Source organism: Eptesicus fuscus, chromosome 7 (genome assembly GCF_027574615.1).
Source record: "Eptesicus fuscus isolate TK198812 chromosome 7, DD_ASM_mEF_20220401, whole genome shotgun sequence".
In the NCBI taxonomy this organism is placed as follows: domain Eukaryota; kingdom Metazoa; phylum Chordata; class Mammalia; order Chiroptera; family Vespertilionidae; genus Eptesicus; species Eptesicus fuscus.
Genome location: NC_072479.1, coordinates 61,223,388 through 61,240,256, shown reverse-complemented (window position 1 = coordinate 61,240,256; position 16,869 = coordinate 61,223,388). Strand labels below are relative to the sequence as shown.

At 37.2% G+C, this 16,869-nt stretch overlaps 1 protein-coding gene across 3 annotated transcripts in view; it reads right to left on the bottom strand.

Annotated features, from left to right (window-relative positions):
• Positions 1 to 16,869, bottom strand: part of RPAP3 (RNA polymerase II associated protein 3) — a 42,333-nt gene that overhangs the window by 9,540 nt on the left and 15,924 nt on the right. For 2 of the 3 annotated variants that reach the window (XM_028144241.2, XM_054719138.1), the window contains exons 6-12: positions 15,382 to 15,503; positions 13,524 to 13,594; positions 12,335 to 12,460; positions 11,264 to 11,391; positions 5,784 to 5,905; positions 4,387 to 4,457; positions 4,168 to 4,269 (exon numbers count right to left, since the gene is read on the bottom strand). In XM_028144241.2, coding sequence (XP_028000042.2) covers positions 4,168 to 4,269; positions 4,387 to 4,457; positions 5,784 to 5,905; positions 11,264 to 11,391; positions 12,335 to 12,460; positions 13,524 to 13,594; positions 15,382 to 15,503 — 742 coding nt within the window. The remainder of the gene's footprint in view (positions 1 to 4,167; positions 4,270 to 4,386; positions 4,458 to 5,783; positions 5,906 to 11,263; positions 11,392 to 12,334; positions 12,461 to 13,523; positions 13,595 to 15,381; positions 15,504 to 16,869) is intronic. The other variant, XM_054719137.1, reaches the window with a different exon arrangement.

Sequence of the window (16,869 nt, the reverse complement as noted above, 5' to 3'; positions counted from 1 at the left end):
AACATTAAAACCTGAATACATCTGGTTGGTGTAGCTCAGTGGTTGAGCGTCAACCACTATAGAAAGATTTATGAACCCGGAGGTCACAGTTTGATTCCGGGTTAGGACATATGCCCGGGTTGTAGGCTCAATCCCCAGAAATGGGCATGCAAGAGGCAGCCAATCAATGATTATCTCTTATCATTGATGTTTCTATCTTCTCTCCCTCTCCTTTCCTCTCTGAAATCAATAAAAGTACATTTTAATAATAATCCTAAATAATAAAAGGCTAATATGCAAATAGACCAAATGGCAGAAAGACCAGTTGCTGTAATGCGCACTGACTGCCAGTTGGCAGACACTCAATGCAGGAACTTCCCCCTGGTGGTCAGTGTGCTCCCACAGGGGGAATGCCGCTCAGCCAGAAGCCCTGAGCTGGACTCACGGCTGGCGAGTGCAGCGGCAGTGGCAGGAGCCTCTCCCACAGAGGCAGCAGTGCTAATGATGTCCAGGAAGCGGGCCTAAGCTGTCAGTTGGACATCTTCCGAGGGCTCCTGGACTGCAAGAGGGCACAGGCTGGGCTGAGGGACACTCCCCTGCCCCGAGTGCATGAATTTCGTGCACCGGGCCTCTAGTAATAAATAAAACCTGAATACTTTTTCTATATAAGACGCTAGATAAAGCCAGCTCAGGATTAAAAGTTTGCCAAATAATATTCACAAACTTGGTAAGTTCTTGACCATAATAGTGGTTTTTAATTTAATAAAATAAATTGCATTCACTATTTCAAACGTTGCAAGTATCAAACATTTTCAATTTCTTCTAAAGTTTACATATTGTACTCTTATTTTTAACCAAAAAAAAAAACCACAACCTTTCAGTATAATGTAAGTGTTCAATTCAATTGTATAGTTAAATTTTAAATAAAAAAGATAAAAAGATAAGCACTTTTGACATATATACTAAATTCAATGTTAAAACCAGATATTCTATTAGCATTGCTAAGCTAAGACCTAATGGGAAAAATGGTTACTGGATAAATGCACATAAATAAGAAAGCTGTTAGCAAATTTGTTAAAAGAATCCTGTTAGCAGTTCTATTTTAAAAGATAATCATGTTAAGCTAAGGCCTTTGCTTTGCTGAGAACTATCATCAGCAATAGATAACTATAAAAATATTGATCAAGAATGGACATGTATTAGTGTTTAAAAAATAGACTATAATTTGACAATAATTATTGAATTATATCAATACAGTATTATTAAAAAACAAATACTTTCATTGACATTAGATGTGTAAGCATGATCCTAATTAACAAATTTCCAAATAAATAGTCTCTGTTAACTGTAGACCAGGGATGGAGGAATGACAGTAGGAACAGAAGTAAAACTCAAAATATACAACTACAGAAATATTTATGAAAAGATATGAATGGTTCAATCTATTACTTTTTAAAAATTAAAAGTTAGAAACATGACATTTTATTTAGTTCTATATAATGGCCAATTCAAGAAAAAAAAAAGAAAGAAGAATAAATAGAAAGGGAGAAAGAAAAAGCTAAGGACCAAAAAGAAAGGTGAAGTTTTGATATGGGAAAACAGAAAAATGAAAATAAGTATTTTAGCAGAGACTAAGAGATCAGGAAAAACTTTCATTTACTACCACCCTATCAGGGAACCCCAGGCCCTTGCTTAGCTGATCTACATCACTGGTCTCCCATGCTCTCTCTGGAGATTTGCCTAAAGTACTCTCAAGCTACCAGCCCTTGACACACAGGCTACCCTAGCCTAGCCTCTCACTTGAATAAAGTAACCCACCCCAGAAGTCTCTCTTCACTTCTTAGACTTCCTTCCTTTCCTGACCAACTTACTCAGTGACCAGGTAGACTCACAAATATGTAACTGAAAGGAAACTAACATTTATTTCACCTGACACTGCCTTTGTATTAATGGATATTATTCCTTTGATCTCAACTAATCATTATTCCTTTAATCTCAACTTGAGAAAAAGTGAGGATCCCACAGGAATTGGGTAACTTGCCTAAGATTTCAAAGTTTATAAAGTGGGGCTCAAATCAACTCTAAAAAGTATTATGGGCTCAAATCAACTCTAAAAAGCATTATACCAACTACACCTTCTATTTTTCAAATAAATGCCCACATTTTTATTATGGAAACCTATTATAAAATAAACAGCCTTTTCCCCCCTTGCCTACTAGGATAATAATTTTGTTTGTGATGGATCATTTATAGAATAGTTTACCCCAGATCTCTCATTGCAGAGGTGTTTTGTTTTGAGATTGTGCCACAAGAGACTTAAATTCACACTGAATTTTCACAACTATTAACATAAATTGATTTTTAAAGTGAGAGAGAAGAGAACCAAAAAGATTTATAAAAACTTGCTGAGGGTATCTTGGCCATGGGACATTGCATATATAAAAGCATAATATGCAAATCAACTGGACGGCAGAACAACCGGTTGGCTATGATGCACACTGGCCACTAGGGGGCAGACGCTCAACACAGGAGCTGCCCCCAGCCTGCAAACCCCGATCGCTCGACTGAAGCCTGCCAGCCAACCTCTTGGTTCCTCCCCCTGGCCAGCAGGCTCCGATCACCCGATGGGGAACCTGGAACTGGGGGTAGGTGACGGTGCCAGGACCCCAAATGCTCTGCCAGTTGCCCCACACACAGAGGGCGACCAGCAGTGGCGGCGGTGGGGCCGGCTGCCAGCAGCCAGGGAAGATCGGCCCTGATCGCAGGCCAGATCTAGGGACCCTACCTGTGCAGGAATTTTGTGCGCCGGGCCTCTAGAGTCTTTATAATTATGGATAGCAAAGTCTGACAATGGCTTCTTAAAAACCTGTGACTTAGTTTTTGTGAAGAAGTCTTACAAAGATGTAGAAGTTTAAATCACATTTAATTCAACACTCAATCACCTTTATTGAAAAGAATAAAATAGTAAATGAATATAATGAATGAAAATTAATATAATGTATGAAAGCAACTAGCTTTATGCCTGGCACATGAAACAAGTATTATCTCAGAAAATTCAAGAGTAAAGTCACAATAAGAACACTGGAAAAGCACTAAACTAAGGATTCCTCTATCTGCTACTAATCTGAAATGTGAACTTGGCAAAACAATTAAACATCCTTTGCCTCATTCTTTCTTTAGTAAAAAAGAAGATACAAATATGCACTCTGACTTCTTGTAAATTTGTTATTATTCTCAAAGTAACATCCATAAGTAACAGGGGGCAGGAGAGAGAATCATCATCCACGAGGGGCATGCAGGGAAATTTAGTGGGGAGGGGAGGGTGATCCTGGTTGGTGGTTTCATAGGTGCTCACTTTATAATTATTCTTTAAATCTTAACATACCTTGTGTACTTTTCTACATGTATTTTATCTTTCAAAAATTTATATATACATATATTTTAAAAACTATGTCAATGTTGGAAACTACCTTAGAGTCACATTATATATTTGCCTTAAATGAATTTAATTTTAAAAACTTAGCACAAAACAAACTGCTGAATTCTTTTTGTTCCTATAGTGCAGGGAAAAAAAACCTTGGCTTTGTTTAACTTAATGAAAAACAGTATGGTATACCAAAAACAATATGCAGTACATATTGTAAAATATAATCTTGGCTATACAAGATTTTGGCTATACAATATTTGAGATTGGGATTGTTTTAAAATACTCTTACATCTTGTATGGTGTAAGATCTAAAATCAGCACTTATGCAAAATCTTGTATAGCCAAGACTATATTTTACAATATGTACTGCATGTTGTTTTTGGTATACCATACTGTTTTTCATTAAGTTAAACAAAGCCAAGGTTTTTTTTTCCTGCACTATAGGAACAAAAAGAATAATTAAGAATTTTTATTAATTCTTAATTATTTCAAAAATGTAAAACTGCTTCAAATTTCTTTAATATCAGAAAACATGTAGAAATATTTAAATTTATGGTGTTAAAAACTAAAGGCACTTAACTCTAAATAGCTCATTTTTCCCCAATGTAATTACATCAATAATCCTAAAAAGTATTTTTTATTGACCCTAGGAAGAGACTTCAACATTTCCTTTAAGAGATTTTAATTCAACAGTTTGTTTCCTACTCTTATTCATACCACACTGATATTTACATACCAAGAAAGACAAGTGTTTCACTTACAGCTGATCCAGGATGAGGTGGATTATCAATGGGTTTTATCACATTCTGCCTTTCAGTAGAATCGAGAAACACATCATCCCAGTGTCCTTTCTCAATTAATTCCTTGAAAATAGATTTGTAATCATGACTATAAAAATATTCTCAAGTTAATTATGCAACAAATAAATGTGTTTAAGTTGCAGAAAATAAAAGTATATATTGGTGAAAATAATATATTACCTTTTTAATTTTGGAAAGTTCAGTTATTGCTTGCTTATTTCCAGGTTCCAGAAGCAAAACAGTTTCAAAATCTAAAGCAAATTTTTAAGAAATATAATAAATTAGTGAAAACACTTTATCAAGTTCAAGACATGATATATTTATTGGTTTAGTAACCCCATGTTTATCTCAGGAAGTTTTACTCAGGATGCTAGGAAACATGTAAGCAACAACAAAGACTAACATTTACTGAGTGCTATTCTTTATATGAATTCTGATGTATTCCTCACTACAACCCCATTTTACAGATGATACGATTGAGGCCTACAGGTAACCTAACTTACCAAAGCCCACACTACTAATAAATGACAAGGTAACTCACTAAATGTAGATAGAGTCTAGTATTATTCAGCCTTAAAAAGGAGTTGGATTGTGATACATGCTACAACATGGATGAACCTTGAAGAAATTATGCTAATTGAAATAAGCCAGACACAAAAGGACAAAATACTGTATAATTCTACTTATACAAAATACCTAGAATAGTCATATTCAGGGATAGAAAGAAGAATGGTGGTTCCGAGGAGCTGGAGAAAGTGGGGAATGGAGAGTTACTGTTTAATGCGTAGAGTTTTCAGAATGAAATGATGAAGAAGTTCTGGAGATGAATAATGGTGATGGTTACACAAGGTGAATGGACTCAATGCCAATGGACTTAAAAATGGTTAGAACAGTAAGTTTTATGTTATGTGTCTTTTACCATAATGAAAAAAATGCATGGGTTACAGCTGAAGCCAGGTTTAGAGAAAAACTGACAGAATTAAATGCATGGATCAGGAAAAAAGACTGAAAATCAATTATCTAGGTATTGATATTAAAATATTAAGAAACAGCCAATTAAATCAAAAGACAGTTCAAGGAAGGCAATAAAGAGTAGAAATAAATGAAATAGAAAACATACACAATAGAAACAAGTTGGTTCTTCAAAAACACTAATACATACTTAAAAGACAGATCAAGGAAAATAAAAGAATAACTAGTATCAAGAAAAAAAGGGGGGCGGGGCATCACTACAGACTTTACATTATCCTCTACCTCCAGCTGCTGATTCCCTTCCTTTTCATTCTTGCCTTTGTCTTGCTTTTTTCCTTCTCACCTATAATTCAAATCTTTACTAATTTTGATTGGCAACTAGCCAGATTGTACTGTATGCTATCAAAAGATAAATCAGGTCTACTATTGAAGCTGCATTCCTTCAAATCTGCATACATATTCATGATTTACACTGAGAAAGAAAATATGTCTTTCTCTAAATTCTATATGCTTGAACCATGGGAAGGCTACACAAATCTCTGCTTCTACAACTTGGGAGTCTCGTCAGAATGAGTGAGTGGCAGTTGTTATAAAAATAGTCATACCTTGTTTGGCCTCATTTAGCTTTCCCAAAAATGTTCTTGCAGTTCCTCTTCTGGCATAAGCTTTAGAATACGAGCCATCTAATAAAATAGCTCGTGTGCAGTCCTTTTCAGCCTCTTCATATCTATTAAACATAATACAATTACCAACTGGAAAAATGCAGCCTATAGAAAAACTTCATATAAGTTGAGTTTCTAATATAAAAAAGCTTGCACATAATTTCAAATATCAACCCCATATCTGTGTTTGAGGGAAAAGACAATTATAAAATTTTATATTCTCACCAAATCTTGAGATCATCTGCTAAGGAGGGAGAAGGTACCAGATTAAAGGAAAGTCAGAAAAGGATGGAATTAGGATGGCAAAATATGAGTAGAGCAGACAAAAGAATAGTACTGCTGGAAGTCTGCCCCGCCCCCCGTCCACCTTCAATATGCACACACTGCATTAACAATTATAACTGGCATTCATTTTCTAATAAAACTAGAGGCCCGGTGCATGAATTCATGCACCAGTGCGGTCCCTCAGCCTGACCTGCGGGATCAAGCTGAAACCGGCTCTCCGACAACCCCTAGGGGTCCCAGATTGTGAGAGAATGCAGGCCAGGCCGAGGGACCCCACTGGTGCACAACTGGAGCCGGGGAGAGACATGGGAGGTTGGCCAGCTGGGGAAGGACCATGGGAGGGCTCCAGGGCATGTCCAGTCTGTCTCACTCCAGTCCCCGATCGGTGGGACCCCAGCAGCAAGCTAACCTACCAATCAGACCATCTGCCCCTGGCGGTCAGTGCACATCATAGAGCAGTTGAGCAGCCTTAGCATATCATTAGCATATTATGCTTTGATTGGTTGAATGGCCAATCAGACGACTGGACACTTAGCATATTATGCTTTTATTATATAGGATTCCATTTTTACTTTTAGTACACATCGCCCAAGGAAAAACAACCCACAAAACATTATATATTTGTAAGTATATCATCTGACACTTCATAAATCCTACTCAGCCATGCAACCAACAATCAATTCAGTCTAACTGGGTACTGCTCTATGATAACAAGGCACTAAGAGCTAAAACACAAAAACTTGAGACTCTATATATTAACACATTGCAGACAGATCACAAGAATTCTTTAAAAAGATATTATCTTGTAAGAACATGTAATAAATAACTTCAAAATGCAATGGGTATTTAATTTTAAAGAGTGCCTTTAACATTTATGTAAAACGTTTTTTGTACTCATTCAATAGAAATTTATCTGGCCACTGGGTAAAGCTAGCAATAAAACTACTAGTCCGCATTATGTTAAAATAACATTAATAAATTATTTTTAATTTATATGGCATGATAACAGTATTGTGGTTACACCTGAAGTATCCTTTAGGGATAAAATATCATAATGTCTGCAACTATTTACAATTCAGGAGAAAAAAAAAAGCTGAGACAAATATGATAAAAAAAAGCTATGGCTTTTTTAAACTAGATGATTTAAAACATGGAGCTTTTTATACCACTTTCATGAAAGTTTGAAAAGTTTCATAATAAAAATACTTTTTAAAAAGAATCTCCTGTGATTACATTCTCCCCAAGGCCTAAGTCAGTGATGGCGAACCTATGACACGTGTGTCAGCACTGACACGCGTAGCCATTTCTGATGACACAGCGGCCGCATGCCGAGGATGAAACATTTGCTGCTCCTGAGGATGAAACATTTGCGAAATAATGTTTTTTCCTCAAAGTGACACACTACCCGAGTTATGCTCAGTTTTTTGGCGAAGTTTGGCGAATTAAATATGACTCTGACTTGTATTTTTTTCTAGTGTATCTTTTAGATTAACACTTAATACAGAAGTTTTCTCCACCACATGGTGACTGTTGTCAGACATGGATTCCTAGGTTTGACTAATGCCAAGAATAATAACTTCTAATAGGTGACAAATTATATCTACATTTATGAGTGCTCTAGTTTATTGTATTATTATATTGTTTTAGTTGATAATCACATTAGTATGTTATAGTAAGTTAATGGTATATTTTAAATTAAATATGACTCCGATTTGTATTTTGTATTTGCCCATCACTGGCCTAAGTGAATATCATTATACCCTCAAAACAAGATCTACTCTGAACAAAATCAGATCTTCTAATGAACTTAAAAATTTCTGAATTCTTGAATTCGTTTTTCAACAAGAGAGAAAGAAGATCTTTCTGTGTGTGTGTGTGTGTGTGTGTGTGTGTGTGTGTGTGTCCATTCCCTTACCAATATGTTTTCTACCTGACTGATTATATCATTCTCCCAACCATGATACTTGCATAGCCCCCATACTGTTCAGGATAAAGTCAAGCTCCTGTGCAGAACACAAAGTCAGGGGCCTGTCTGACTCTCCAGCCTTATCCTTGCCATTATCCCCAGCATAACAACAATAACATGGACCACCTGCCCTTTCTAGAAATTACCATGAAATTTCCCATTCCTGAGCCTGTGAACTCCACTGGGACACCTGTTTTTTTCACCTCACTAATGCAGATTAACCCTTTAGATCTCATTTCAGCTCAAATTCCTGTTTGAAAAGTTGTCCCTCTTTATATTCCTCATCTAATCTGTAATGTCTGACAACAGTCACCATGTGGTGGAGAAAACTTCTGTATTAAGTGTTAATCTAAAAGATACACTAGAAAAAAATACAAATCAGAGTCATATTTAATTTAAAATATACCATTAACTTACTATAACATACTATTGTGATTATCAACTAAAACAATATAATAATACAATAAATTAGAGCACTCATAAATGTAGATATAATTTGTCACCTATTAGAAGTTATTATTCTTGGCATTAGTCAAACCTAGGAATCCAAGTCTTACAATTTTTAAATCATGCACAATTCCTGAATAGCAAAAATCAAAATTTTCATAAGCTAACAAGACATGCAATGATCTTTACTCTGACTAGTCAAAATAATATATCTCTAGTTATGTCTTTTAGATTCAATAAGGTTAAATACACAACCAAAATTTACTTCTATGATAGGAGTTCCTAACTTGAGGCCCTTTGAGAAATCTGAAAACTTAGATGGGAAAAACATTACATCCTTATTTTTACTAGCTTTCAAATAAACTTTCGTTTTTCTTTCTATTATAACTACAGATAACAAACCACAGTAGTAAAAGCAGTACCTATGCCTTTGTCACCAATAAAAATTACAGATATTTTCATATAACATTATATTTGTGACAGATATCTCACAAATTGTTTTGAGATATCACCCTTTCAGAATTACAGTAACAACTTAACCTGCTACTTGTCTGCATGTGATCATCCTATCCTACCTAATAAAAGGGAAATATGCAAATTGACCGTACCTTCGCTATGCCCACTATTGGGCCGGCGGGAGGCGCGGGGGACAGGGCTCGGGGTGGCCGATTGGGCCGGCCCCAACGGCTGCTGCTGAGGGGGGACTGATGGGGCCGGTGGAAGGCACGGGCGGCGGGGACTCAGGGTGGCTGTTTGCGCCGGCGGGAGGAGCGGGGAGCGGGGACTCGCCCCCCGCTCCTCCTGCCGGCCCCACCGGCCAACGCTGAGGCGGGACCGATGGGGCCAACGGAAGGCGTGGTCGGCGGGAGGCGCTCCAATTGGTGGGTGGCCAGGGCCAAGGCCTGGGTCCCAGGTGCCAGAGGAAAACTGGTGCCGGCAGCCAGGTGAAGGAAGGTCTATTGCACGAATCTTCGTGCAACGGGCTTCTAGTCCTATACAATCCTATATAATAAAAGGCTAATATGCAAACAGACCAAACGGTGGAATAACCAAACAACTGAACAACCGGTTGCTATGACATGTGCTGACCACCAGGGGGCATGCACGGAACATGACAGGTGTCGGCAGCAGAGTGCAGAACATGGTGGGCGTCGGCCGCGGTCAAGATGATGAAGCAGGTAAGCGGGGGTGCGAGACCAAAGCGGGGCACCAATCGCTGTCATCAGAGTGAGCCTTTGGTGGTTACTGAAAATTCTTTGCTCCTGCACGCCGCAGTCCCACCCAGTGCTCACACCTGCTGCTGGTGCCGGCCCCGCTCGCACCCGCTGCCAGCAACCAGCACCGGCCCCAATTGCTCAGTGCCATCAGCAGGTGAGAGAGGCGGCTGCCAGCCCTGATTGTCCCTGAGGGCTTCTCCACATCCCCCTGCTCCTGAGGGGCGACTGGGGCTGGCAGCCGCCTCTCGCACCCGCTACTGGCGATGGCCCGCTCGCACCCACTGACGGCACTGGAGCCCCCGCTCGCACCCGCTGATGGCGCTGGCGCCGGTCCCAATTGCTCGGTGCTGTCAGCATGTGCAAGCGGTGGCTGCCGGCCCTGATCACCCCTGAGGGCTTCTCTACCTCCCCCTGCTCCTGAGGGGCGACCAGGGCAGCAGCCGCCATTCGCACCCACTGCTGGCGCCGGCCCCAATCGCTCCACACCGTCAGCGGGTGCAAGTGGGGCCGGCGCCATCAGCGCATGGGAGCAGCGGCGGTGGGAGCGGGGCTGCTGGCAGACAGGGTCTGTGGCGGGAGGGGCCGGACAGGGGTGCAGAGAGTGGGCTGAGACCCACCCCTGTGCCCACCACAGCCTCGCGGCCCACCGTTCCTTTCAAGGTGCATGAATTCATGCACTGGGCCCCTAGTAGTATCCCTGTTTATAGACACTCCTATGTAATAGCTAGCCAACAACTGGGCAATTTTATCACTAGGAGTCACTCAAATGGCAAAGAGTGAAGTCATATGTTATCACACTAGTAACATTATCATCAATACTGATTTCTGAGTATTCCTTATCCGCACTTTATTAGTTAATATGTGGGAGATGTCCTTTATAACCCTAAATGTATAATTATACATTTAATAATTTTGAGAACATTTCACAGTACAGCCAAAGGAGTCCATGGCACAAAAAAATTTAAAATCCCTATTTATAATACTTATAGCATTTTTAAAAAATTCTGTCACTAGTGTGTACAATATTATTACAAAAGATACAAAGAAATGTAAGACATAGATTCTGCCATCAGATGTTACCCTGCTGATTGCCTAACCTGGAGCCCCTGAGAATATCCAGAAACCAAGTTTTAGTTGCAGGTATAATCAATTAGCAGTTTCAATGACAGCAATTCCCGTTTGTTATATATGTGTATGTATAAATACACATAAAAGTATATATACAAAAAACACTTCCAGATAAGATTTTTCCCAAAGGATTCTAAAGTTAAAAATAATTTTCAAATCACTAATTCAGAATAACATGCATAAAGCAATTTAAAAGTGTTCAACTGTGTGATGCCAGACTATTAAAGTGGAAAAACATTTACGAGAGCTAAATTTACTTAATATGTACTACGACATTCTCTCATTTTAATTTTAATGCTTAAGAGTAAATAAATTTTAATTTATTTAGCCAATATGCCAATTTAAGGTAAATTTCATTTTCAACCTGAAACAATACTTACTTCTGAATCTTCAGATAGGCCATTGCTCTGTTAGCTGGAAGAAGGGCATTAGCGCCATCTGCTGCTATTCCTCGAGTATAGCACTCAATTGCTCTTTCATACTTTCCCTCTTTGAAAAATCCATTCCCCTATCATTTTGGAAAGTATGAAGAAGAATGAAAACATATGCAATAAAATTAGTTGAATTCACTACAAGGACACCACTCATCAGTTTATTATATAAACAATTAAAGTATACTTTGTTAAAAATCTAGTCCATGACACATGTTTTAGAATTTGTTAGTTTGGGTTGTTTTATAGAATGTTATTATTCTCTTCAGCTTCCCTCCAAAAAAGTACACTACTCTATTACTCTGTAGCATTAACCATTATTTTACTAATTAAGTATTACACAAAGCTCAACTTTAAACATATTTTAATAAAGAGGCCCAAATAGTATACTCTTTAGTTATTTAGAAGCTGTACAAAAGATGTTCGTAATTCACATAATTTTTGTGAAAGAACAGAGTATCAGAACTGAACAACTCACTCTTCAGTGATGTTAATAAACCTAAACATAGGATAAATTAAGCTGTATTGAAATGTGTATACTAGATTTTATTGTAACGTTTACTTATAATCGAAGTCAGGTATATCACAATCAATGATCATTCCATAAGCATTTACTAGGAGTCTTCTATGGGTCCATGAAAAGCTATAAATATATTAAATTAAAACTCAACTCAGGATTTCTACTGGAATTTTTTACCAGATAGTCTAGTGTGAACTAATGAAAAAAATTATAAGAACAAATTGTAACTTATTTCTGTTAAATTTATAACTACATGTAAATATGTTAAAATGCTCAAAAGTAATTTGTTCCCTAAAATTAAATGTTTTTTTAAAATTATGTAATAAGTCATCAATTACTTAAATTTTGAATTAGTAGGCTTCAGAAGTTTTATTATATTTATTTAATTTTCAGTTCCTACTGAAAAAAGAATTTTAATGTAATACTAGAAAAGACAAAAACTTAACTGATATATAAGAAACTAAGAGTAACACATATATGGTGGATTTCCTCTGGATTACCCGATCTTTCTCTGAAATTGCCTGCTGCTTATGCTGCTGCTCTTCAATTTGTTTTTTCTCTCCTTCAGTTGACTTAATCACTGTGTCAGCTTCCTTTGGGTGTGAGTTTTCTTTGGATGTTAAAGCCTAGGAGACATAGCAGCTAAACTAAAACAGGTAATGCAAGATGCATACATATTTGACTCTAAAATAATAAATTACTCAACTATATTAGAATTCCTGCTACATTTCACAAAATAATACTTTTACTAATTCAAAGTCTTTCTACTTATTAAATAAAAGGCAAAAGACTATAATAAATTTAATGTGCATCTTATTCCAATTAAAATAAGTAGTATCCACGAAAGGTAGGTGCTTGTTTATTTATTCAACAAATATTTATTGAATTTCCACACAGGCCAGTTACTGTTCAAGGAACTATTTTCATAAAGAAAATAGGTAATTATGACCACATAACCAAATTCTCAAATTTAATTTTCATAGTCATTATTTGATTTAGGACAAAATGCAAAATATACAGCACAGTTCACAATTATAATCAAGTAGATATATTTACCAACAGGTTTTTATGTGCAATAAATAATGGCCATATTTAGAAGCAGATTTTACCCAATCATTGTCACTTTTTTCTCATAGTTTCAATAGATGGCAAATAATTATAACTAATTCAACAGCAAAATGAAAGGAATATGTAACTGCTCAGTATCATTTGAAGCAAATTTTACATTTACATAACTATTTTTTTACTATTAAAAAAATTAGTGTATATATATATATATATATATGTATGCTATGATATAAACTACAAAGATGCAACAACTTAAAAATTACAAAATCAAAGAAATATGCAAAAGTTTAGTACAGAAATTAAAGCACAAGCCAAAACAATGCAAAACAAAACAAAATTAGTAGGGTAATGAAAAATAATTCTGTCACCTGGGGAAAAATGGTAAAGCAACAGTAGTTCTAAAGATCTCAGACAACTTTCTAAAATGATGATTAAGGATCTTTAAATACCATTATACTACCTCTTATTTGAAAATTGTTTGGTAAAAAGTCTATAGTACAAAAAATTAAAATTAGAAAAATGCCTATACTAAATAATCTATAGTACAAAGTCTATGCTAAAACCCTTACTTCATCAAATAAAGCTAGTAAGTAATGCAGTTAATTTAAATAACTAGTTTACCTGATCAATTTTCTTGAGTTCGTTTGTTGCTTCAAAGTTATTTGGTTCCAGTTCTAATACTTTTTCATAATCTGAGTAAAAGAGAAAATAAAGAATACTTGAAAGGTACATATTTAAAAACAATAACTACTTGCTGCAACAGGTGACAAATAGGCAACTGTCCTATAGCAAAATGAAGAGAAACTAAGAAATACTAACATTAGACTACTGGGCTCTCTCCATTCTCTCCCCAGACAGACAAAACCCTGACAGATCTGTTTCTTCCACCAGGAAGGATTCTTGCTATCATAATTCGTATATCATAAAACCAAAAAGCTTAAGGATCTTTTAGCTATCATCTTTATTCAGACTATAATTTATATTACACATACCAATTTTATGGAATAATAAAATGCTGACAAATTACAAATAAATAAAAATGTATTAAGAGCTTTACAATCATCCTACCTAATAATAGACAAATATGCAAACTGACCATACCTCCGACACACCCACAAGCCACGCCCACCATCTAATCAGAGCGAGCATGCAAATTAACCCAAACCAAGATGGCTACAGCCGCAGAGAGCAAGGTTTCCTAGGTATCAGAGGAAGCCAAGCTTTCCGCCTGCCCTTGCCAGGCCTAAGCCTCCACTCAAGCTATAAAGTTTCAATTATAGAAGGTAAACAAATTCAAACAAATGGTGGCAGAATGGAGCTTGAGAGAGCAGGCCAGGGTTGCCGCTGGCAACAGGGGAAGCAAAGCTTTCCACACACCCTGGCCAGGCCCACCCGATTAAGGCAACAAAGTTTCAATTATAAACCCAACAGAAATGGCTGTCGGCCTCGGAGGGAGCCCCAGGCTTGGCTCCGCTCCAGGCTACAAAGTTTCAATTTTATAAGGAAAATGATTTCCAGATACCAGGGCCTCCGCTTGGGTTGCCAGGGGGCGTGGCCGGCCTGCAAACCACCACAGGCCCCTCATTCAGGCCACCCCACGCCCCAAGGGAACCCCCGCCTGATCCGGGACACCCTTCAGGGCAAACCAGCTGGCCCCCACCCCTGTACCAGGCCTCTATCCTATCTAATAAAAGAGTAATATACAGATTGATCATCACTGCAACACACAATATAGCTGCCCCCATGTGGTCAAAGATCCTGCCCCCATGTGGACACAAGATGGCCACCACAAGATGGCCAGCAGGAGAGGGCAGTTGGGAGGCACCCAGCCTGCAAGGGAGGGCAGTTGGAGGTGATCAACCCTGCAGGAGAGGGCAGTTAGGGGTGACCAGGCTGGCAGAGAAGGGAAGTTGGGGGCAAACAGGCTGGCAGCAGAGTGGTTAGGAGGTGATCAGGCTGGCAGGCAGAAGCGGTTAGGGGCAATCAGGAAGGCAGGCAGGCAAGCAGTTGGGAGCCAGCAGTCCTGGATTGTGAGAGGGATGTCCGACTGCCCATTTAGGCCCGATCCCGGTGAGGGGTCCCATATTGGAGAGGGTACAGGCTGGGCTGAGGGACAACCCCCCTCCGTGCACGAATTTCGTGCACTGGGCCTCTAGTTACTTATAACCTCACAATAGCCAACATCTAGTCTACAGATGAGAAACTGAAAATCAGAGACGATACATAACCTTCCCCTGGTCACAGAGCTAATACATGGTGGAATGAGAATTTGAACCAAAATTTCATTGGTGGCAAATAATGCATTCTTTCCAAAAATATCAAGATAACTTTTTAAATTACAAAAATGAACTTGATTCAAATACAGAAAACTCTCTGAAGGTAATAACTCTGATTATCCAATATTCTTTGTATAACATCTATTAAATTAAATTATTAAAGGTTTTGTTTTAGATAATGATGATCTGGAAAATATTAATACCTTTTTTGGCATCCTCTAATTTTTGCAAAGCAAATCGAGCAGCACCTCGTCTTGCATAAGCCTTTGTATAACTCCTATTCAAGGCAATTGCTAAACTACAATCAGACTCAGCAACAGCAAACCTGCAATTAAAAAAAAATTAAAGTGACATTAATAAAAATCATTTGTTAAATTAAAACTTCAAAATTTGTTTCTGAAATCCCCCAAAAAGGGGTTAATTTCCCAACTGAAGGGATATTTCTCATCTCCTTTTACTTAGTTAAGCCTATTAAAAGCAATAATTTTTTTATAGTAAAATGTTAAGTAGCAGTACCTTTAAGGCAAAGAACACTGTTTTTTTCTCAGTATTGTATTATAGGTCCTGGTCAATATAGTTCCATAAGAAAGACAGCTAAAAAGACTGAAAAGGAAGGAACAAAACTGATATTCTTAGATGACACGATAGGATACCTAAAAAACTCAAAATAATCTAGAGACATTGTTAGAAATAACAAAGTTTAGCAAGGTGGCTACTTTAGTAGAGATCAGCAACAAAAAATAAATCTAACTAAAGATGTACAAGTGCCATAGGGCAGAACACTACAAGACTGTCTTAAAAAATATCAAAAACGACTTAAGTGGAGGCATTTCACATTCACCTATAAGGCACAAAAACATAACTATAATTCACTCCAAACTAGTCTATAAATACAAAGCAATTGTAAGAAAAATCCCAACATAATTTTTCAAGGAATTTGACAAGATGATCATAAATTTATATTGAGAAGCAAAAGTCCAAGAACATCCAACACCTTCCTGAAGAATAAGGCAGGATAACATGCCCTACACCAAATACCACCAAGACTTAAAATTATAATGCTATAGTAATTAAAGATAGTATGGAATGGATTTAGTAAGAGGCAACAGATCAATGTAAGAATAGAGGGATGAGAAAGAGATCCATGCAAACTTGAGATATGACATGGTAGCACTGCAGATCCATGGGGAAAGCATAGATACTCAATAAATAGGGCTGGAACAATTGGGATATTCATATGAAAAGATATGAAATTGGAATTCTATCTTCAGCATATATAAAAATGTTTAAATGTGAAACATAAGACATAAAAACTTTTAGAATACAGGAGATTATAAACTCAGGGAAGGAAACTATTTTAACAAATCATATTTTTAAAAGTGCTAACATTTTTTAAAAAATACATTAAAATTATGAATTTCCATTTATCAAGACTCCATAAAGGACATAAGCTACAAATTAAAAGATAATTAATTACTATAATCAAGCACTAGAGAATTAGTATCTAGAATAAAGTAAAAATTAATAGCAAAACAGCCTAACAGAAAAATGGTCAAAACAAGCATTTCACAGAAAATACAAGTGGTGAATGATCATATAAGATGCTCAGCCTCATTAGAAACTGGGGAAATGCAAATTAAGACCACAATGAATTACCATTTTACAACCCCTTGACTGAAAGCAATTAAGAA